Genomic DNA, 23,055 nt, shown 5'->3' with positions numbered 1-23,055 from the left:
CGAACTTGTTGGGCGTGTGGGGAGCAGGGACACATAAAGAGACTATGCCCTCATAAGGCTCCCAAAGCCCGGGCCAAAGCCCACAACCCAGGGGCTGAGGCAGGGGAGAGGCAGCGAGCATGCTTCCTCTCCCATACTCCGTCCCCTATCAAGGGGCAAGGGCCCCTGGGGAAAAGGGCCGGTAAAGCCTCGCCGTGAGTGGGGGACCCAGACAACGGCCGGGAGGGCCGACATGGGGACCCAAACGCGCGGGGAAACCCACAAGGGACCGGGGAGGTCTACGGTGAGGACCCAGAACCTGAGGGAAGTGGACAGGCTTCTCCGAGAAATAGAGGGCCTGCGGAGAGAAAGAGACTCCCTGCGGGTCCAGCTAAGGAGAAGCCTGGGCCGGTAGAGCACCCTGCCTCCCCCGGTGGAGCGGTTCTTGAGGGGGAGGGTGTGTAGCAGGGTGGACCCTGCTCCGGGATTTTAAGGGGTTAGAAAGCAGCCTGGCAGGGCTTGAGAGCTGTGGCTGGAGGCTGCACTGATGGGGAAAGTGGCGGCAGCTGGGGCCACGCCCCAAACTGAAGCCCTGGGGATTATAAGAGGCAGGAAAGCCAGACCCCAGGCAGAGTCTCTCTCTGCTTCCAGAGGGAGATGGGCCTGGCTGCTTAGAAGCTGAGAAGGGACCTAGGGTGAAGCAGGGCTGGGAACAGGCTGAGGAGCTAGGGAAGCTCCAGCCTGGAAAGCCCCAGGCTGCGGCCTAGCAAAGGGCCAAAGGTACTGGGAGTTGCAGAGGGCAGCCCAGGAGTAGGACAAAGCAGCAGGTCCAAACCCCTTTGCCTGTGATGAGTGGGCTGATACTGCAGTCTGCCCCAGGGAGTGGGGCTAGACCATGACTGTCAGTAGCCACTACTGAGGCAAGGCGGGGATAGTAGCACGGGGTTCCCCTGGGAGGGGGAGACCCGATTATAGAAAGGGGGCACCGGGTCCAGGGAGGGACGCCGGGGCCTGCGAACAGGCGGGTCACCAGCCTGCCGAGGGCGCTCCAGGGCCGGACCGAGGGACATTCCGGGGCCGACCAGCAGGAGGCGCGGCAGGGGTGAGTACCGCCCGCTTACAGTCCCCCAACCCCATTCAAAATGTTTTAAGCCTATCCTCTCTCTACACAGACTGAAGTACAATTGCCTTATTTGATACTTTATATGTGTTGCATATGTACTTAAGGACACTGCCATCTTGTGGTTTTGGGTCCTATTACAACATAAATGGTGGTAAGACATTTTGTGTTCAGTATCAGTTTTGGTAATATTCCACAGGAAGTTAATTTTTATCCCATCACACTCCAGATTTGAAATTAACAGTTTTCAGCAATAATCAATTCCAGATAAAAATTAGTGGAAGAAATGTCTGCTCAATTATATTATTAACTTTTACAATAATACTCCAGTGGAGATTTTTTGCTCCTGTTTATGATGTTCTTTCTTGACAGAACGGAAGGTGAGGGAACGATGGATGTTAGTGGAATTCTTAATTAGAATTATGACTGACTAGCTGAAAATGAAAAGGTTTTTTGGTTTATTTTTAACCGCTTATGTCTGCTGTAAGTTTTTTCTTCTTTTTGAGGAGCTATCAGTTTAATCACACTAGCCACAGAAAAAAAGTTTTAGCAACACTTTAAGATGAACTTTACATTTGGTGTCATGTTCTTAGAACTTGTGTAACAGTCTGTTCCATTTTCTAACTTTCAGTGGGCAAGAAATGGTTTACAGTAGGATAATTTTCCAGTTCAGAATTAATAATTAACACATCACATGCAAGACATGTTATCTCATCCACTCCATTAGTCCATAAGCCTATTCTCAAAAGAACCACACATGTAATTTGCTTACCCACTGTATTTTTGTAGTGTTACTGAAGTAAACCACCACTGTTCCAGAAAAAGGTCATTTATTTGTTTTGCATGTCATGGAAGAGGATCCCATTTTATTAGACCGGGGTCAGCAATATTTGGCACCTGGCCCATCAGGATAATCTGCTGGCGGGCCGTGAGACATTTTGTCTACATTGACCATCCACAGGCATGGCCCACCATAGCTCCCAGTGGCCGCAGTTCACCGTTCCTGGCCAATGGAAGCGGGAAGCCGCAGCCCACAGGGACATGCTTCCCACAGCTCCCATTGGCTGCAGGGGGCCGTGCCTGTGGACGGTCAATGTAAATAAAATGTCTCACGGCCCACCAGTGGATTACCCTGATGCTGCATGCCGAAGGTTGCCAACCCCTGTACTAGACACAAAATGTATAAACAAAATGGAAAGATTGTTCCTGTCCCAAATTGCTGCCAGTCCAAGGCTAAATGTCTTATATGGTGGTGCTATGTCTTTCTCTGCTTTTCCATTTTCCCCTACTCTTAAAGCATGAAAATCCTACAAAATCTGCTACCACCATAAGCCTGTGTTCGTAAATTTTCTTCTGCTAGGAGGAGCCACTTTGCAGCCACTGCTGGTTGCACCATAGATGCTGAAATGAATGACCACTCCTTCCTTCCTGAACATGGAAAAACAACCTAAAACAAAATGTGAAAGCTCAAGCCAAGGTGAAGAGCAACCAATTATGAAAAAGGAAATGTCCGAAGGTAGTCAAGTTTTGCTCCACTTCACTTTGGTTCTTACTGAAAAGGAAACAACCCATTTTACTCAGCATGAAAGGTAAGACAGAGATCACAGTTGGGAGAAAAAACTTAGTTTGAACATATATGTTCTTAATATACAGTAGCAATTGGCTATACCATTATTTGCATTTGTAAATTACCAATTAACATTTCAGGTGCAACTGCCTTTTTAAAACCTTTGGATAAAAGCTTTGGAGAAATGTACACAATGTAACTTTGCACTATGGTAAACAGTATATAGAAGGACAAATGGAAATAGCACAGGAAAAGTTCGCTCTACTTTTTAATTCTATGTTTATTTTTTCTCCTCCTTGGCATAAGTTTGTTTTGTTTTGTTTTTGTGATGAGGTCCCATCTATGTACTCATGGGAAATAGTGTATTCTGACACCTCCCAAGAGCCCCAATTAATTAAAATATGAACCTGGACAGATAATCTGGAATTGAAAGCCATAAATACCTAGATAAAGTTAACTGGTATTCAAAGCATACTGCAATTACGAATTACAAATGGTATTTGTGCTCCAATCCCTCCTTCTCTTTCATCCACCTTGTGATGGCACCTCGCATGAGGCTTATAAAATTGGCAACATACAAGTCAAATGCAAAGAAGTCTGTCTTACTTTAATAGCATGAAACCTGTCTTAAGCAAACTTAAGAGATCAACAAAAGTTTATTTGCTTAACAGGTGTATTTTAATAGAGGTGGAGCAGAATTAGACTCAACAGATTTGAGAATACTTTGGGATTTCTTAGGGCAAATGGTTGCCTAGTAAAGGTGGTGTCTTGTCCAGCCTTCAGTGTATACTTATTTAACTACTAGATGTAAATACATGTTATTATTGGAACAAATCTTTAACTGCTTTTCACATTAATGTCTAAACCAGGATTCAAGTAGCATGTAGTTTGTGGGTTTTGTTTTGTTTTTTTAAAACAGCTTCTGACCCTGAATCCTCATGCTACCGCTATCACAAAAGTCACTGCTTATTTTTAGCAAGGTGGCCACTATTAACTGCCAGCTGCAATATGTCTTAAAAAAAAAAGGGGGGGGGGGGTGCCAGGGGCCTTAGTGGCTAAGTAAAAGACTATTTCCCCAAACATTTTACTTCTCTATAAGCCCTCAAAGCAGACTCTGTGTTTTGTAAAGTGCTGCATACACTTAACAATACTCTATAAATAAATGCTACGGTGTGGTTTATTTCTGATTAAAATCCTATGTAAACATGTATGAAAATTAGGTGCAGCCCTCAGGCTTCCTGGCAACCTGCTAATGCAGCTCTTGCTGCTGCAAAGGTTGTGCTGTACTGATCTAGCCCAACTCCTTGGTACAACCAAAATGATTAAGGGGAATGGTGATATGGATTAACAAAAGGTGTAAATATGTATAGCTTGGTTTAGTAATTCCCACGAGGGCTTAGATATCTTTACAAAGATTGGAAGGGTATAAACACCAGGAAAGGATATTAATTTTAGTGTGGTCCATAATGGTATTGATTAGAAGTAATGAGATAAAAAATCAGCAAAGGACAAATTGCTAGTAGTGAGAGTTGTTAGATGGTAGAATAATCTACAATGTAAATGGAGGAAGACCCAGTGTTGGAGTGATTTGAATCAGAGTAAAACAAAGCAATACAACTTATACCACAGGGAAGAGCTCCAGGAAGAAAAAACAAACAAAAAACAATGGGACTTTAGGTTGCTCTTCTGTAAGTTGCCTTGACTCTGATACCTTACTGGTATTGAGGTACCCAGAACTGAATGTGGTATTAGGTGGACTTTTCAGTAAGTATAAGGGAGAATTAACACCTCCCTTTTCCATGATCTGATGTCTCTCCACCTGCAGTCAAAAACCGTGTTGGCATTTTTTACCACTGTGTCACACTGAATGTTCAGATCTCAGAGGCAGTCTACTCTCACTCCTAGGTCTCACCAGCATTACTTTCTGAGATACAATTTCTTTAAATGTATGTCAGTCTGGTTTTCCCCAGATACATAGCTTGGCTTGGTCCAGGTCAGACTTCATTTTGTAAAAAATGTTTCAGGCCTCATTGGTGTTTGCAACACCTCCTAATTTGAGTAGTATCTTACTTTAATTTGCATGCTGTTTACCCATCTTCCATGTCATTCATCCTATTTTCAATGCAGGGGTAGGCAACCTATGGCACAGGTGCTGAAGGCGGCACGCAAGCTGATTTTCAGTGGCACTCACACTGCCCGGGTCCTGGCCACCGGTCCAGGGGCCTCTGCATTTTAATTTAATTTTAAATGAAGCTTCTTAAACATTTTATAAACCTTATTTACTTTACATACAATAGTTTAATTATATATTATAGACTTATAGAAAGAGACCTTCTAAAAATGTTTAAATGTATTACCGGCACGTGAAACCTTAAATCAGAGTAAATAAATGAAGACTCGGCACACCACTTCTGAAAGGTTGCCAACCCCTGCCCTAGTGGCAAGGCTGGATGTCAGTTATTCACAACTTGGTCACCACAAGCTAGGCTTCCATGAGTCATTTTTTTGTGATCTTCCCACATTTTTTAAAAGAAGTATTCATTTACCTAGCAATGAATTATGAGATGGTTGGACAATTTATTAGGGTGGTTATTTTTGGTGTAGGAATGAAACAAGGAGTCAAGGGCTTCCCAATAATAAAGACCGTGTGCACAAAAAAAACAAACTGCACCACACATTCATCCACTGGATTTTGAGACTTCAGCAGATTTCATAATGGTGTAATTGCCTGAAATGCTATAAGCCCTTGGATAAAGTTGTTTGCTTTCAAATTATTCTTTTGGAGCTAAAGCTGCAGACACCTCCCAAATAGTGTATAAGACACTGATTTTGAAACTGGGTTTGTGCAACTGTGACTTCAAAGCTTCCTCCTGGCCCACCCCTGCACTTATTAAAAAATGCCATCCATATTTGAAAAGCTCATCAGTGTGGCTGTAACCTCCTGAAACAGCTTACTTGGATTAATAATTAACCCACAAAAATTTGGAGGTAAAGAGTACTTTCAATAGAAAAACTTTCTCAGTAAGGAACTATTGACAGCAGTGAGTTACAACAGAATATTTTTAGGTAAGACTATTCATTCTGTATGAGCAGTGTATAGGGAGGGTCAATGCAGGGAGATTCCCCAGACGGATTTTAATATAAGTAGCCACACCGTAGCAAGAGAAACAGAACTATGGCCAAACTAGAGTCTAACAGGATAGACTCTGTCCTGTCTGTATGAATCATGTGCCAGCTGCATATATCTTAATAGGATTAGAAATATCTTGCCGGAGTGAATGTGTGAAGTATTTTTTTTTCAAAATGTGAGCACTATATTCACACACACACACACAAGCCACAAGCGGCTGAATGCTGGAAACCTACAATCTTCGACTTATCCATATAAGAAGTACTGAATAGTACAGGCAGCAGCATAAGCTTCCTCTGTCACCATCTGCCTCATCCCTGATTTGAAGAGTCAGCTTCTAGGGGCAGGAAGACAATTCAGCTTCCATTCACTTTCAGTCTTTGGCTTCTCAAATGAGAATAGCAACAACAAGCTGTGATTATGACATGGATCTCTTGCCACTAGAAAACTGACTGATAACCAACTTCATATACATAAGTCACAGAACAGCTATTAGACACCACCCACCTGGGCTAGATTCATTCCAGCAATCTAGGGCTAAAGTGAGTTCTTCTTTGGGGAATTTATATAACTGATTTAGTGGCAGCCTCTCATTTTTTTGCTTCTGGCTATATTTTTGCCAACATAAATATCAATGAGAAAAGTATCAGATTAGTGGTTTGAGCATTGGCCTGCTAAACCCAGGGTTGTGAGTTAAATCCTTGAGGAGGCCATTTAGGAAACTGGGGTAAAAATCTGCCTGGGATTGGTCATTTTTATTTTTAGCACAGTGGTCTGAGCATTGGCCTGCTAAACCCAGGGTTGTAAATTCAATCCCTGAGAGGGCCACTTAGGGATCTGGGGCAAATATCAGTACTTGGTTCTGCTAGTGAAGGCAGGGGGCTGGACTCAATGACCTTCTGGGGTTCCTTCCAGTTCTATGAGATAGGTATATCTCCATATATTATGTGTCCTAGCCTGTGGTGGAAGATCCCTGGTCTGTCTGCAGTAGACAGGTACAACTCTCACAACCAGTTCACTTTCCCTGTAGATAAAGCACAATCATTGTCATCATTCCCCTGTAAAATTTTAACCACGGTGCTGCCTCTTCTCTGAAAGAATTTAGAAGTATAAATTCTGTTTTAGGCCACCTGTTTTCTGAGTGGGTCAGAAATATAGGCAGGGTTGAGGGAAGAAGAGAGAACAGTGTGCCATGCTCTGTTGCTGCAAGGGAACAAATGAGTGCTGCAGACTGGACAGAGGGGCCAGCAAGCAAAGTGTTAGTGCCACTCTTAACATATTAGCAACAGAGAGTGTAGCTAACACACTCTGCAGCAGAATATCAGTGACAGTGAGGTGAACGTAAAGGAAGGCTGCATAATCCTCCTACCCAGCTAGGCAAGCAGCAAATACTTCACAGGAGAGAAAGAAAAGCACAGATATAGAGACAGGATTGGCTTAGATAGCTATCCTTAAGGCAGTCTTGCAAAATATTACCCACACCATGAAAATGAGTAAAACTTTGCCCAGGTCTACACTATGAGTTTAGGTTGAATTTAGCAGCGTTAGATCGATTTAACCCTGCACCCGTGCACACGACGAAGCCATTATTTTTTACATAAAGGGCTGTTAAAATCAATTTTGGTACTCCTCCCCCCACAAGGGGATTAGCGCTGAAATCGACCTTGCCGGGTCAAATTTGGGGTAGTGTGGTCGCAATTCGATGGTATTGACCTCTGGGAGCTATCCCAGAGTGCTCCATTGTGACCACTCTGGACAGCGCTCTCAACTCCGATGCACTGGCCAGGTAGACAGGAAAAGGCCTGCAAACTTTTGAATCTCATTCCTGTTTGGCCAGCATGGCGATTCGCAGGTGAGTGCAGATTTCATCAGCAGAGGTGACCATGATGGAGTCCCAGAATCGCAAAAGAGCCCCAGCATGGACCGAACAGGAGGTACGGGATCTAATCGCTGTATGGGGAGACGAATCTGTGCTATCAGAACTCCGTTCCAAAAGATGAAATGCCCAAACATTTGAAAAAATCTCAAAGGGCATGAAGAACAGAGGCTATAACAGGGACCTGCAGCAGTGCCGCTCGAAACTTAAGGAGCTGAGGCAAGCCTACCAAAAAACCAGAGAGGTAAACGGCCGCTCCGGGTCAGAGCCCCAGACATGCCACTTCTATGATGAGCTGCATGCCATTCTAGGTGGTGCAGCCACCACTACCCCACTCCTGTGCTTTGACTCCATCAACGGAGTAGCACGCAACAGGGATGAGGAAGATGAGGAGGAGGAGGTTGAAGATAGCTCACAGCAAGGAAGCTGAGAAACCGTTTCCCCGACAGTCAGGAACTGTTTCTCACCCTGGACATGCAGTCAGTACCCCCCGAACCCACCCAAGGCTGCCTCCCGGACCCATCAGGCGGAGAAGGGACCTCTAGTGAGTGTACCTTTGTAAATATTATACATGGTTTAAAAGCAAGTGTATTTAATGATTAATTTGCCCTGGCATTCGCAGCCAGTACAGCTACTGGAAAAGTCTGTTAACGTGTCTGGGGATGGAGCGGAAATCCTCCAGGGACATCTCCATAAAGCTCTCCTGGATGTACTCCCAAAGCCTTTGCAAAAGGTTTCTGGGGAGGGCAGTTTTATTCCGTCCTTCAGGGTAGGACACTTTACCACGCCAAGCCAATAGCACGTAGTCTGGAATCATTGCATAACAAAGCATGGCAGCGTATGGTCCCGGTGTTTGCTGGCATTCAAACAGCATCCGTTCTTTCTCTCTGTGTTATCCTCAGGAGAGTGATATCATTCCTGGACACCTGGTTGAAATAGGGTGATTTTATTAAGGGGACATTCAGAGGTGCCCGTTCCTGCTGGGCTGTTTGCCTGTGGCTGAACAGAAATGTTCCCCGCTGTTAGCCATGCAGTGCGGGGAGTCTTACCATGGCTGCATGCAAGCCAAATTCTGTTGTCCAGCCCTGCGTGAAAGATCTCTCACACCAAACCGGCATACCCTCAATAAGAGGCAAAATGCAACCTTGTACCAAAAGCATGTGTGCTATGTAATGTTAACAGCAAGGTTTACCATGAAAAAGTCTACCCATTGTTCTCTAAAATGTGTCTTTTTAACTACTACTACTCCCTTTTTTTTCCTCCACCAGCTGCAAATGTTTCAACACTCACATTATCTTCTCCTTCCCAGAGGCCAATGAAGATTAGAAGGCAAAAAAAAAAAGCACTCACGATGAAATGTTCTCTGCAGTCCTCCCACACTGAAAGAGCCCAGTAGAATGCGTGGAGGCAGACAATGTCAGAGTCCAGGAAAGCACAATATGAACATGAGGATAGGTGCCGGCTGAAGATAATAAGTGGCGGGCTGAAAATGATAGGTGGCATCAGCTTGGTGACAGAAGGCAAGAGGCAATGCTGAGGCTATTGGAGGAACAAACTGATATGCTCCAGCGTATGTTTGAGGTTCAGGAAAGGCAGCTTGAGCACAGCCCGCCGCTACAGTCCTTGTGTAACCAACTGCTCTCGTCCCCAAGTTCCATAGCCTCCTCACCCAGACGCCCAAGAACACGGTGGGGGGGCCTCCGGGCACCCAACCACTCCACCCCAGAGAACTGCCCAAGCAACAGAAAGCTGGCATTCAATAAGTTTTAAACTGCAGTGTGGCCTTGTCCTTCCTGCCTCTCCCACCCCACCCGGTGCTACCTTGGCAGTTATCCCTCTATTTGTGTGATGAATTAATAAAGAATGCATGAATATGAAGCAACAATGACTTTATTGCCTCTGCAAGTGGTGATCGAAGGGGGGCGGGGAGGGTGGTTTGCTTACAGGGAAGTAGAGTGAACCAAGCGGGGGAGTTCATCAAGGAGAAACAAACAGAACTTTCACACGGTAGTCTGGCCAGTCATGAAACTGGTTTTCAAAGCTTCTCTGATGCACACCGCGCCCTCCCGAACTCTGCTAACTGCCCTGGTGTCTGGCTGCGTGTAATCAGCAGCCAAGCAATTTGCCTCAACCTCCCACCCCGCCATTAACATCTCCCCCTTACTCTCACAGATATTGTGGAGTGCACAGCAAGCGGTAATAACAATGGGAATATTGGTTTCGCTGAGGTCTATCCAAGTCAGTAAACTGCGCCAGCGCGCTTTTAAATGTCCAAATGCACATTCTACCACCATTCTGCACTTGCTCAGCCTATACTTGAACAGTTCCTGATTATTGTCCAGGCTACCTGTGTACGGCTTCATGAGCCATGGCAATAAAGGATAGGCTGGGTCCCTAAGGATAACTATAGGCAACTATAGGCATTTCAACATCCCCAACGGTTATTTTCTGGTCTGGGAAGAAAGTCCCTTGCTGCAGCTTTTGAAACAGACCAGAGTTTCTGAAGACGCGAGCATCATGTACCGTTCCCGGCCATCCCACATTGATGTTGGTGAAATGTCCCTTGTGATCCCCCAGTGCTTGCAGCACCATTGAAAAGTACCCCTTTCCGTTTATGTACTCGCTGGCTTGGTGCTCCAGTGCCAAGATAGGGATATGGGTTCTATCGCCCCATCACAGTTAGGGAATCCCATTGCAGCAAAGCCATCCACTATGACCTGCACATTTCCCAGAGTCACTACCCTTGATATCTGCAGCTCTTTGATTGCGTTGGCTACTTGGATCACAGCAGCCCCCACAGTAGTTTTGCCCACTCCAAATTGATGCCTGACTGACCAGTAGCTCTCTGGCGTTGCAAGCTTCCACAGGGCTATCACCGCTTGCTTGTGAACTGTGAGGGCTTCTCTCGTCTTGGTATTCTTGTGTTTCAGGGCAGGGAAAAGCAAGTCACAAAGTTCCATGAAAGTGCCCTTACACATGCGCAAGTTTTGCAGCCACTGGGAATTGTCCCAGACATGCAACACTATGCGGTCTCACCAGTCTGTGCTGGTTTCCCAGGCCCAGAATCGGCGTTCCACGGCATGAACCTGTCCCATTAACACCATGATGTCCACATTGCCGGGGCCCGTATTTTGAGAGAAGTCTGTGTCCATGTTCTCATCACATTTGTCACCGCGCTGCCGTTGCCTCCTCACCTGGTTTTGCTTTTGAAGGTTCTGGTTCTGCATATACTGCAGAATAATGCGCGTGGTGTTTACAGTGCTCATAATTGCGGCAGTGATCTGAGCGGGCTCCATACTTGCTGTGCTATGGCGTCTGTGCTGAAAAAAGGCACCTGCGCTGAAAAAAGCGCAAAACGATTGTCTGCTGTTGCTCTGATGGAGGGAGGGGCGACTGATGACATGGCTTACAGGGCTGTCACATAGAATGGCCCCCTCAAAGACTGAACTCACAACCCTGGGTTTAGCAGGCCAATGCTCAAACCGCTGAGCTATCCTTCCCCCTACTAGTCATGGAGAGAGGGCGGGGGGAGCAAATGAATACAAATAAATACAAAACAAATCTGGTTTCTTTAGTTTTGATCCACTCCATCTCTCTTATACATCTTAGGCTGGTAGCAGATCGTGCAGTACGACTGCTAGCCATCATCGTCTCCTGGCTGCTCGCCAGAAGACGGTGCAGTACGATTACTAGCCCTCGTCGTCCCCTGGCTACTTGCCAAAAGATGGTGCAGTTTGACTGCTGGCCATCATCGTCTCCCATTTATGTCCAGGCACCCCCAGCCGACCCCAGCGAGGCCAGCCAGGAGCACACATATCTGCCCAGGCGCCCCCGACCAACCTCACCGAGGTAGGCTAAAAGAGCACCCAGGAGATGATGACGATGGCTACCAATCGTAATGCACCGTCTGCTGCCAAAAGGCAATGAACTGCTGCTGTGTAGTAATGCAGTGCCATGTCTGGCAGCACCCAGGAGACACATAGTGACGGTGAGCTGAGCGGGCTCCATGCTTGTCATAGTATGTCATCTTCATGGGTAACCCAGGAAAAAAGGCGAGAAACGATTTATTGCCATTGCTTTCACGGCAGGGGTGGGGGAGGTCTGAATTCCCATGGGTGGTGGAGACTGCGGGAACTGTAGGATAGCTACCCACAGTGCAATGCTCCAGAAGTCGATGCTAGCCTTGGTACTGTGGATGCACTCCGCCGAGTTAATGGTGTTAATGGTCTTAAGTGGGGACACACACAACTGTATAAAATTGATTTCTAAAAAATCGACTTCTATAAATTTGACCTAATTTCGTAGAGTAGACATACCCTTAGACATGGACGTGCAAAATTTCATGATAAGTTTGAGAGCTGGATTTAAAGGCAAGTTTCCTTCTAAATCTTCCACAAAGCAGTGCCCACTGTGCAAGGAAGCTCCTTCACAGGAGATTTCTAAGTCCTAGCCAGAAAAAGGAGGTATAAATTAAAGAGCCGTCAGATTTTAAAACAAAATTAATCTTCACATCTATTACCCTCTATATACACGCTTCCAGTTTGTGGTAAGTTTGTGTTACTTATTGATTTTGAAATAAAATTCCAAAAATAAAAAGCTTTGAAGAAATGGATGTAAGGATTAAAAATGAAATGTTTTAAATGCAGCAAACTGCTGGCTTAGTTTTTGTTTGAGAATTTAAGAAGACATGCCTCACCCAATGCCCCCCACATCAACAATGCCAGTGAAATGTTGATGGAACTCACAGTGCTGCACCTCATGAGGCTCTTAGAATATTTTGTTACATCTAACTGTAATGAACAACAGGACAATAAAATCAGTGATCCCTTGTTGGATAGACTATAGACAAATCTCTGGTTTATAGCTCAATTTTGGCATTTAATGCATGTATAGGTCTCCTCCAGGTCAGTAACACATAGTCCAATCATTGCACTGTTTGTAATCCCTCACCAACTCTGCTTGTTGTCATTACTGTTGTTTTCATAAAGGGTTTATTAAAGGAACATGAAGTCAATGGAAAGATAATACAACCACTGATATCAGCTGGGTGCTCCGGGGCAAGTGAGCAGGTGCTGGGGTGGGGAGGGTGTTGGGGTTTAGGTAGGGTTGCCAGGCATCGTTTTTGACTGGAACGCCTGGTCAAAAAGGGACCCTGGCGGCTCCGTTCAGCACTGCTGACTGGGCCACTAAAAGTCCAGTCAGTGGCACAGCGGGGCTAAGGCTGGCTCCCCACCTGCCCTGGCTCCGCACAGCTCCTGGAAGTGGCCAGCATGTCCAGCTCCTAGGTGCAGGGGTGGCCACTGGGGCTCCACACACTGCCCCCACCCCTGACTCCACAGCTCCCACTGGGGGCAGCGTCAGAGACAGCACACAGAGCCCCCTTGCCCCTCCACCTAAGAGCTGTACATGCCAGTTGCTTCTGGGAGTCACCTGAGATAAGCACTGCCCGGACAGAGCCAACACCCCAAACCCCCTCCTGTTCCTCATCCCCTGCCCCCAGCCCTGAACCCCCTCCTGCACCCCACATCCCTCATCTTGAGCCTGCACCCCCTCCCATACCCCAACCCCCTGCCCTGAACCTGCTCCTGCACCCTGAACCCCTCAGCCTCAACCTGGAGCTTCCTCTCGCACCCTGAACCCCTCATCCCCAACCCCACGCCAGAGCCCACACCCTCAGCCACAGCCATCACTCTCCAGCGGCCCAACCTCCTACCCTAGCCCGGTGAAGGTGAATGAGGCTGGGGGAGAGCGAGTGACGGAGGAAGCGAGCGGGAGGTGAGGCCTCGGAGAAGGGGTGGGACCAGGGTATTGGGTTTTGTGCGATTACAAAGTTGGCAACCGTGGGTGCTGGGGTCAGGCCCTCAGTGGGGTTTAGGACTTGGGGTGGAGAAGGATTAGCGCCAGTGGCGGGTTTAAGGCTGGGGGCTCCCGAGGGCTGGGCACTCCGACGGGCTGAGGTTTGAGGCGGGGGGCGCGGCGGGGAGGGTGTTGGAGTTTACAGCTGGGGGCTCCCGCAGGGGGCGGGGTGTCTCCGGGCTCTCACCTGCACCCCGCGCTGCCGGGCGCTCTGCGCGATGTACTCCAGCCGCCGGGTCACGCTGCTCCGCGCCTCCCCGGCCTCCCCCTTCCTGCTCCCCAGCCGGATGGAGACCCGCGCCCGGTCCGGGGCCGCACACAGCTCCGCGCTGCCGCTCACGTGAACCTCCCGCCCTGGCGGCACTGCGGTGCTGCGGCCGCCGAGGAGCCCCGGCACCGGCTCGTTCTCCCGCCCGCGAGCCCCGAGCGGCGGGGCTAAAAGCTCCGCGAACACCCGGGCGGGAGGCAGCGGCAGCGCGGACAGCGACATTCTGCAGGCCCGTTACAGCACCATGGCAACCAACGCCACGGTGGCCGAAAAGCCCCTCCCACCCATGGCATCATGGGAATGCTACAAGGGGGTCACGTGACTGCCATATGTCTGTTACTGGGGCGGAACTAACTGCCCACGGCCCCAGCGCGAGGCGGAAGCTTCTCCAGGAGGGACCCGGTCACGCTCCGCCCTGATAGTTACGGAGGCTCCGCCAGGACTCGGAAGTTCCTCCGCGGGGCGCAGCTCCGCCAGCACCGGGACTGAGGCGCTTGCGGCCCAGCTCCGCAGCAGGGGGCCGCGGAAGTGGCCACACGCCTCTCGCCTGGCCCTGGCCCCTCGGTGCCGCAGCCTCGCCCAGGCCTGTGGTCCGCAGCAGGCCTCTCCCACCGGGTGACAGGCCTGACCCAGGCAGCGGCGCCGCTGTAGCGCCGAAAGGCCAATCAGCCGGCGGCGGGACCTGGGGGAGGCTGCCTGGCCGGGTGCTAAGGGCGCCCGGGTCTTAGTCTGCGCTGGCCGGTGGGCGGGGGCTCTCAGCTGCCTCTGCCTCAACCCCCCCGCAGAGTACCCGGAGTCTGCGCCAGTAGCTGGGACCTGCCCCGCCCCGCCCCAGGGATCGAACAGGGAGGGGGCTAGTCGGGATTCATTCCGCGCCCACAGCCCTTGGACTCCAGTGTGAATAGATTGGTTTCCTCTTCAGGTCTGAAACAGAAAACTCTTGGGGAGGTTAGGTCTCAGCTTCTAGCTCGCACCTATGGATGGCCCTTGAAGTGTCAAATCAGTTGCAGAGCCTGTCCTTAGGGCTTTTCCACTGAGAAGTGGCGGAGTTGCTGGCCTCAGGAAGGAGAGTGCCTATTCCAGCCCAGTTTTACAGATTCAGAAGGTTTGGTTGTTTTGGATGCTTGTGTGAACTGTATCCTAATTGTGATCTTATCAGAGTTTGTTCAGTACTGGAGGATGTGGTGGTAGCCTTTGGAGACAGACTGCAAGCCTGAGTGTTCTGGTGCTGGGGGGGGGAAACAAATTACACAATCTTTTTTAGGCACCCCCTCCTGTCATAGGAGTGGTGGGGTCTGAAACAAGGAAACGTTCACACCAACTTGCCTCAGTTCTATTATGTTACTTTCGTGCTATCAGATCTCCAGGGATTTGTCTTGACTAGGAAAAGTGGTCAAGTTTAGGTTGGGTTTAACTAACCTATACTAGCTAAACCCAGTCTCAACTCTACTTCTTTCTTTATGTAGATGCAGGGTTTAGTTTAATTTAGCTGATCAAGCTGTAACCTAGACTCTTGCCTAGAATCCAATTCTAAGGTCCTTCAGTGGGTCTGGAGCAGGACTGCATCCTTTTCTTACAGACTCACCCATCCTTGGCAACCCCTGGCATCGGCTATAGGATCCTCTATGTACTTCTCTGCTAGCAATTATTTCATCCCCGCTACAATAATAAGCAATGATGTAGTTGGAGGAGACTCTCAAGGTGTAATGCCAAAGAATCCTTCCTCTCTCCCAGGGGGCTTAGCCTTCACCATAGATGCAGGTAGCTTCTGCCCCATGTAGCTGCTCCTGGAAGGGAGTTGCACTGTTTCATAGATCCTAAGGCCATAAGGGATCATTGTGATCATCTGATCTGACTTCCCATATAGCACAGCCTATGGCACTTCTCCAAAATAATTCCTAGAGCAGGGGTGACCAGCCTGAGCCTGAGAAGGAGCTAGAATTTACCAATGTACATTGCCAAAGAGCCATGGTAATACATCAGCAGCCCCCCATTAGCTCCCCCCTCAGCTTTCAGGGCCTCCTGCCCACCGGCAGCCCTGCTGATCAGTTCCTCCCCCTCCCCACACTTCCTGATCAGCTGTTTCATGGCATGTAGGAGACTCTGGGGAGGGAAGGGGTGGAGTGGGGGCAGGGCCTGTGACAGAGCCAGGGTTGGAGCAGTGAGCACCTCCCAGCACATTGGAAAGTGGGCACCTGTAGCTCCAGCCCCAGAGTCAGTGCCTGTACAAGGAGCCGCATATTAACTTGTGAAGAGCAGCATGTGGCTCCGGAGCCACAGGTTGGCTATCCCTGTCTAGAGCATATCTTTTAGAAAAACATCTAGTCTTGATTTAAAAATTGTCAGTGATGGAGAATCTACCACAACCTTTGGTAAATTGCTCCAGTGGTTAATGACTCGCCATTAAAAATTTACACCTAAGTTCCGGTATTATTTTTTTCTAGCTTCAACTTCCAGACATGAGATCACGTTATACCTTTCTCTGCTAGTAAGAGTCCATTATTAAGTGTTGGTTCCCCATGTAAGTACTGGTAGACTGTAATTAAGTCACCCCTTAGCCTTCTCTTTAAGTTAAACAGAGCTCCTTGAATCTATTACTATAAGGCTGGTTTTCTACTCCTGTAATCGTTCTCCTGGCTTTTCTCTGAAACCCTCTCCAATTTATCAACATTCTTTTTTAATTGTGGACACTGGAACTAGAATAATAGAATTGTGGATCTGGAGGGACCTCAGGAGGTCATCTAGTCCAGTCCTCTGCACTCGTGACAGGACTAAGTATTATCTAGACCAGTGATGGGCAACCTGCGGGCCACATGTGGCCTGTCAGGATAATCTGCTGGCAGGCTGTGAGACGGTTTGTTTACATTAACTGTCCACAGGCGCAGCCTCCCACAGCTCCCAGTGGCTGCGGTTCGCCATTTCCAACCAATGGGAGCTGCAGGAAGTGGCAGGGACCGCAATTTACCCACCACAGATAGGTGTTTGTCTAGCCTGTTCTTAAAAATCTCCAATGATGGAGATTGTGGAATCTCCCTGGGCAATTTATTCCAGTGCTTAATCACCATGACAGTTAGGATGTTTTTCCTAATGTCCAACCTAAACCGCCCTTGGTGCAATTTACCTCCCCCATCCTTGTAACAATCTTTTGTGTACTTGAAAACTGTTATTATGTCCCCTCTCAGTCTATTCTTTTCCAGGCTAAACAAACTCAATTTTTTCAATCTTCCCTCATAGGTCATGTTTTCTAGACCTCTAATCATTTTTGTTGCTCTTCTTTGGACTTTCTCCAGTTTGTTCACATCTTTCCTGAAATGTGACGTACAGAATTGGACATAATATTCCAGTTGAGGTCTAATCAGCACAGAGTGGAGCGGAAGAATTACTTCTTGTGCCTTGTTTACAACTCTCATGCTAATACAGCCCAGCATGATGTTTGCTTTTTTTGTAACAGTGTTACACTGTGAGCTCATATTTAGCTTGTGATCCACAATAACCCCCCAGATCCCTTTCTATAGTACTCCTTCCTAGGCAGTCATTCCCATTTTATATATGTGCAACTGATTGTACATTCCTAAGTGGAGTACTTTGTATTTGTCCATATTGAATTTCATCCTGTTTACTTAAGATCATTACTCCAGTTCGTGCAAATCATTTTGAATTTTAATCCCATCCTCTGAAGCATTTTTCAACCCCTCCCAGCTTGGTGTCATCTGCAAAGTTTATAAGTGTATTTTCTGTGCCATTATCTAAATCATTGATGAAGAAATTAAACAGAACTGGACTCAGAACGAATCCCTGTGGGACCCCATAAAATATGCCCTTCCAGCTTGACTGTGAACCAGTGATAACTATGATCTGGGAAGGGTTTTCCAACCATTTATGCACCCTCCTTATACTAGCTTATATTTCCCTAGTTTGTTTATGAGAAGGCCATGCGAGACAGTATCAAAAGCCTTACTAAAGTCAAGATATACAACATCCATTACTTCCCCGCATCCACAACGCTTGTTACCCCATCAAAGAAAGCTGTTAGGTTGGTTTGACATGATCTGTTCTTGACAAATCAGTGCTGACTGTTACTTATCACCTTATTATCTTCTAGATGTTCACAAATTGATTGCTTAATTATTTGCTCCATTTGCTCTGTTTTCTTTCTGGGTTCTGAAGTTAAGCTGGTGTGTAGTTCCCCAGGTTTTCTTTATTTCCCTTTTTATAGATTGCACTATATTTGCTGTTTTCCAGTCCTCTGGAATCTCTCCAGTCTTCCATGAGCTTTCAAAGATAATTGCTAATGGCTCAGATATCTCCTCAGTCAGGTCCTTGAGTATTCTAGGATGTATTTCATCAGGCCCTGGTGACATGAGTACATATACCTTGTCTAAGTACTTTTTAACTTGTTCTTTCTCTGTTTTAGCCTCTGATTCTACCTCTTTTTCATTAGCATTCACTATGTTAGATGTCCAATTGCTACTAACATTTTTGGTGAAAACTGAAACAAAAAAGTCATTTAGCACTTCTGCCATTTCCACATTTTCTGTTGTTGTCGCCCCCCCCCCCCGCCTTGAGTAACGAACCTACCCTGTCCTTCCATTTGCCTCTTGTTTCTAATGCATTTGTAGAATGTTTTCTTGTTACCCTTTATGTCTCTAGTTAGTTTAATCTCGTTTTGTGCCTTGGCCTTTCTAATTTTGCCCCTATATACTTTATTTGTTTAGCTTCAACCTGTGTAATATGACCTAGTTTCCACTTTTTTTATAGGACACTTTTTTGAGTTTCAGATCACACAGGAGTCCAGCAGTGGTCACACCAGTGCCAAATGAAGTAAAATAACCTCTCTGCTCCTACACAAGATTCCCCCTGCTTATGCATCTCAGGATCACATTAGCTCTTTTGGCCACTGTGTCACATTGGGTGCTCAGGTTCATCAGATTATCTACCATGACCCCCAAATCTTTTTCATTATCACTGCTTCCCAAGATAGAGTCCCCCATCTTGTAAGTATGGCCTATATTCTTTGTTTCCAGATGTATATATTTATATTTAGTCATATTAAAACATGTTGTTTGCTTGCTCCCAGTTTACCAAGCAATCCAGATTGCTTTGAATCAGTGACCTGTCCTCTTCATTATTTACTATTCCCCCAATTTTCAAGTCAACTGCAACCTTTGTCAGTGACGATTTTATATTTTCTTCCAGGTTATTGATAAAGATGTTAAATAGTGTAGGACCAAGAACTGATTCCTGAGATATCCCCACTGGAAACACACATGCTTGATGATGATTCCCCTTTTACAATTACATTTTGAGTCCTAACAGCCCATTTTTAATCAATTTAATGTGTGTCTTGTTAATTTTGTATTACACTGTTTAATCAAAATGTGTGGCACCAAGTCAAACACCTTAGAGAAATCTAAGTATATGATGTCAATGCTGTTACCTCTATCAATCAAATTTCTAATCTCATCAAAAAAGATATTAAGTTAGTCTGACAGGATCTATTTTCTATAAACTCATGTTGATTTGCTTTAATTACATTATCCTTCTTTAGTTCATTACTGAGTCCTGTATCAGCTGCTCCATTATCTTGCCCAGGATCAGTGTCAGGCTGACAGGCCTATAATCACCCAGGTCATCCTGTTTGTTCTTTTTTAAAATTGGCCCAACATTAGTTTTCAGTCTTCTGAAACCCAGTGTTCCATGACTTATTGAAAATCAACATGAATGGTCCAGTGAGCTCCTCAGCCAGCTCATCCAAACTTCCTGGATGCAAATTACCTAGACCTACTGATTTAAAAATGGCTAAATTTAGTAGTTTCTGTTTTACATCCTCCAAAGACAAGTGGAATGGAAAGAGTGCTATCACCACCATGTGATAAAACAGATGTTTGCAGTCTCATCCCCAAATACACAACATAAATATTTATTGAGCACCTCTGCCTTTCCTGCATTATTATTGATTCTACCATTTCCATCTAGCAATGGACCAATACCATTGTCAGGATTCTTTTTGTTCCTAATATATTTTTAAAAACTCATTGTTCTTAACTTTTCTGGCCATAAATTTCTTTTTGTGTGCCTTGGCTTCTCCTGACTACTGGTTTATATTACTATCAACTTCCCCTTTCTTCCATTTGTTCTTTCCAGTTTAATTTTTTTAAATTTCGCCTCCAAACCAGTTTGGGTGTGGGTTGTGTGTTTGTTTGTTTGTTTTTTTACCAGTACAGCATTCTTCTTCAGTTGTGACTTTTGTGCATTTAGTAAGGTCTTTCTTTAGCAATTCTCAATTCACATTTTTCTTATTAAATTCTTCCTCCCAGCTCATTTGGCTCATTTCAGCTTTGTGAAATTGGCTCTATTAAAGCACCAAGTGTGTGTGTCTGTGTACATTGGAAGCTAGTCTAGGGTGGAGAGTGAGGATCATTGGCTTTAGGATCCATACTGTTTGCTCTATAACTGTTCCTGCCCCTTAATCACCCTGAAAAGCTATTCTTTCATCAAGACCAGTCCAGGTAACTCATAGATTATTAATATGGAAGATCAGATATCTTTATCTCCAACATTAGAAAACTGTTTGTATAGCTAGAATTAATTAGTTAATGATTGTATACAGTGTATTTGTAGTCGTGTTGGTCCCAGGATATTAGAGACACAAGGTAATTGAGGTAAATAATTGTATGTTGTAATGTACTGTGAAGAAGTGCTAAAAATTGACAGATTAATGACATTTTAAGAACTTTAATTTTTCAAATGATGTTAAAATCATAGGTTTAAAGTGCAACTGGTGCTTAACATTTGATAATGAGACAAGTGGTTTTGAAATATCTTAGATAAATATCCAAAATCTCACACACAGATTATCTCTCACAAAATAATTTTCTTTTGTCTCAGTCACCAAAAGACAGCAGTAAATGTGTGGAACAGAGGATACTAATTAATTTTACAGTCTTTTCTTTGCACAGATATCCCAGATTGTAGCTTGTGAGTAATATGGTCAGAGAAAGCATTTGTCAAATAATGAACAGATTTTATAAAAAAAAACCCTTCATTCTGATTGTGCTAATTGTCAAACATAAAACGGGGCTAAATTCAGAACCTAAATTGTTTTCTGCCAATAATTCATCCAGCTGTAGTAGGTGGGAAAGTTGCATTAGTTCAATTATAATATATATCTAAAAATTCAAATTCTAATCCAAGTTTGTTTATCCAGCTTCTTTGATCTGTGGAATTTGGCTGGCACATTCTTTTTGAACTACGTGTTTGGGTTTTTTTTTGTTTTTTGTTTGTTTTTTTGCAGGGCAGGGGAGGTCTGTTCTGTTGGGGTTTTTTTGTGTGTGAGACAATATTATATTTTTAGTAGTCTTGAATCAAATTAAGGGAGGGATGGAAAAACCATAATAGTACTTTGTATTTATGTAGAGACTGTTCAATCTAGGGCATTCAAATAACTTTACAAACACTAAATACTGCTCACAACACTCTTATCACACACAAATATTGTTATAGCTACTTTATAAATAGAACACTTGATGCACAAAGATATTAAGACCCACATTTTTAGTATCAGCCACTTTTGGTTACCTCAATTTTTGGGGACGGTATCAAGGATCTGTTTTTCAGATTTGCTGAGCACCCACAACTCCGGTTGAAGTCAATAGGAGCTTTAGTGTTTAATACCTCTGAAAATTAGTTTTCAGGTTTTTCAGAAAATTAGTTCCAAGTTTTTCAAAAAAGGGGAGACACAAAGTTTGTGGATACTTATACAAAATTTGAACCTTAGTGACTTGTGCCTGAATTCACACAGCAAGTCAGTGGAAGATCTGAGAATAGAATCCAGCAGTCCTGAGGCCAAGTCACTTGTTTTTATAATTGTCACTCTCTGTGTGTGTGTGTGTCTCTCTGAAGCTAAGAATGTCTGTTGAGTCAGTGTGTAATTATGGAAGCAATTACACACATGGTTAAGAGCTCTCTTTGTTCCAAATATCACTAGGTTCAGTCATCATTGGGATTTGCAGGCTGTTACCATCCAATTTTTTAAGTTCTCAGCCATTTTAACTTTACAGAGTATACATGTGGTGTTCAACTAGAGTAAAGCATGTCTCTATGCCATGCCAAGAGGCCTAGACCGTTGTGATTTCAGATGTAACTCAACCAATCATCATCCATAATCTACAGCTAATTTGCACACAACAATTTCCTTGGTTTTATGAGGGAGACTACATAGATGGTGGATTACTTGGCTAACTGCTGCACTCATGTGACAGCACAGGTTTTTAGGTACTATTTCTAAATATATTCTAGACACTACTGCCTCAAAGCAGAGAACTAATCAAAAGTGAAAGAAAAGTTGAAAATACAGAGTACAGTGGTAATTAGAAATGTATGTTCTTCATAATTAAACTCTCTTATGGTGTGACATCAAATCCAAAATGATTCCTAAAGCACTCAGGGAAAGCAGAACATTATTTTTCCCAGTTAGCTGATATGTTTATAGAGGATTTATTTAAACCAATATATGTATAACTGGGCACATCTTAAATTTGGAATGCTGCTCATCAAGGAATTGTCAGTGATGCTTTGCAATAAGTGTTGGATAATCCAATGAAGCCAAATCACATACTGTTCAAGTTGGTTTTTATGTGTTGAGCACTATTCCTATTTGCCTAACTGTTGAGATGATTGAAATTGATTTCTTTCTAAGTTAATTGTATTATGCCAGACAGATTATATTGGTCAAAGTCTGCTATGAATATTAGCCCTTGGACTCATATCTATAACTATACCCAAAATTAAATTCTTAATTATGTTTAGCTTTCTAGGAACATAGTATAACCTACTAGGAGTACTTCAAGAACATATCAGAGTGAAAGAATAATTCTTTATAACCTGGAAAACCCTTTCTAAGGCGAATTACAAAGTCACATTATGTGCAAAACTGATTTGTGGAAATCCTTTTTTTAATAAGGAAAACCAATTTCTCTGAATCACAAGATGTTCCCTGTTTAGTTAATTTGTGTTAGCAAAGTAGTGAGAGTGTGACACAATAGGGCTGATGTGCTATCTAAACTGACTGATATTACTCAGCAATGTTTCTTTAGAATGGTGCCTTTGGAAAGCATTATTAAATATACATGGGTCAGGACATTTTCTTATTGAGAAGCTGTCACTCAAGAACCTGGATATATGCCAGATCTGTGTATAATAAGCTTTTTTGATTGATGTTTTAGTTTTGTAGTACTCTTTAAAGAGAGAACTGTTGACC

At 45.0% G+C, this 23,055-nt stretch overlaps 2 protein-coding genes and 1 long non-coding RNA gene across 6 annotated transcripts in view; 2 read left to right on the top strand and 1 right to left on the bottom strand.

The window, feature by feature from the left end:
- LOC123365966 (F-box only protein 21-like) overlaps positions 1 to 7,693 on the top strand; it is a 53,830-nt gene extending 46,137 nt beyond the window's left edge. For all 3 annotated transcript variants that reach the window (XM_045009008.1, XM_045009012.1, XM_045009007.1), the window contains exons 9-10: positions 2,460 to 2,688; positions 7,634 to 7,693. The gene's annotated coding sequence lies outside the window, so the exon portion shown is untranslated. The remainder of the gene's footprint in view (positions 1 to 2,459; positions 2,689 to 7,633) is intronic.
- IRAK1BP1 (interleukin 1 receptor associated kinase 1 binding protein 1) overlaps positions 1 to 14,079 on the bottom strand; it is a 46,778-nt gene extending 32,699 nt beyond the window's left edge. For both annotated transcript variants that reach the window (XM_045009006.1, XR_006577857.1), the window contains exon 1: positions 13,716 to 14,079. In XM_045009006.1, coding sequence (XP_044864941.1) covers positions 13,716 to 14,018 — 303 coding nt within the window. In that variant the 5' untranslated portion in view covers positions 14,019 to 14,079. The remainder of the gene's footprint in view (positions 1 to 13,715) is intronic.
- LOC123365969 lies at positions 7,995 to 9,156 on the top strand. The gene is made up of 2 exons (XR_006577859.1): positions 7,995 to 8,216; positions 8,982 to 9,156. It is a non-coding gene; the product is annotated as an uncharacterized LOC123365969 (long non-coding RNA).
- Positions 14,080 to 23,055: the final 8,976 nt, after the last annotated feature.

Source organism: Mauremys mutica, chromosome 3, assembly GCF_020497125.1.
Source record: "Mauremys mutica isolate MM-2020 ecotype Southern chromosome 3, ASM2049712v1, whole genome shotgun sequence".
Lineage (NCBI taxonomy): Eukaryota > Metazoa > Chordata > Testudines > Geoemydidae > Mauremys > Mauremys mutica.
The sequence above is the reverse complement of the archived record's forward strand: the minus strand, read 5'-3'. Positions and strand labels throughout refer to the sequence as shown.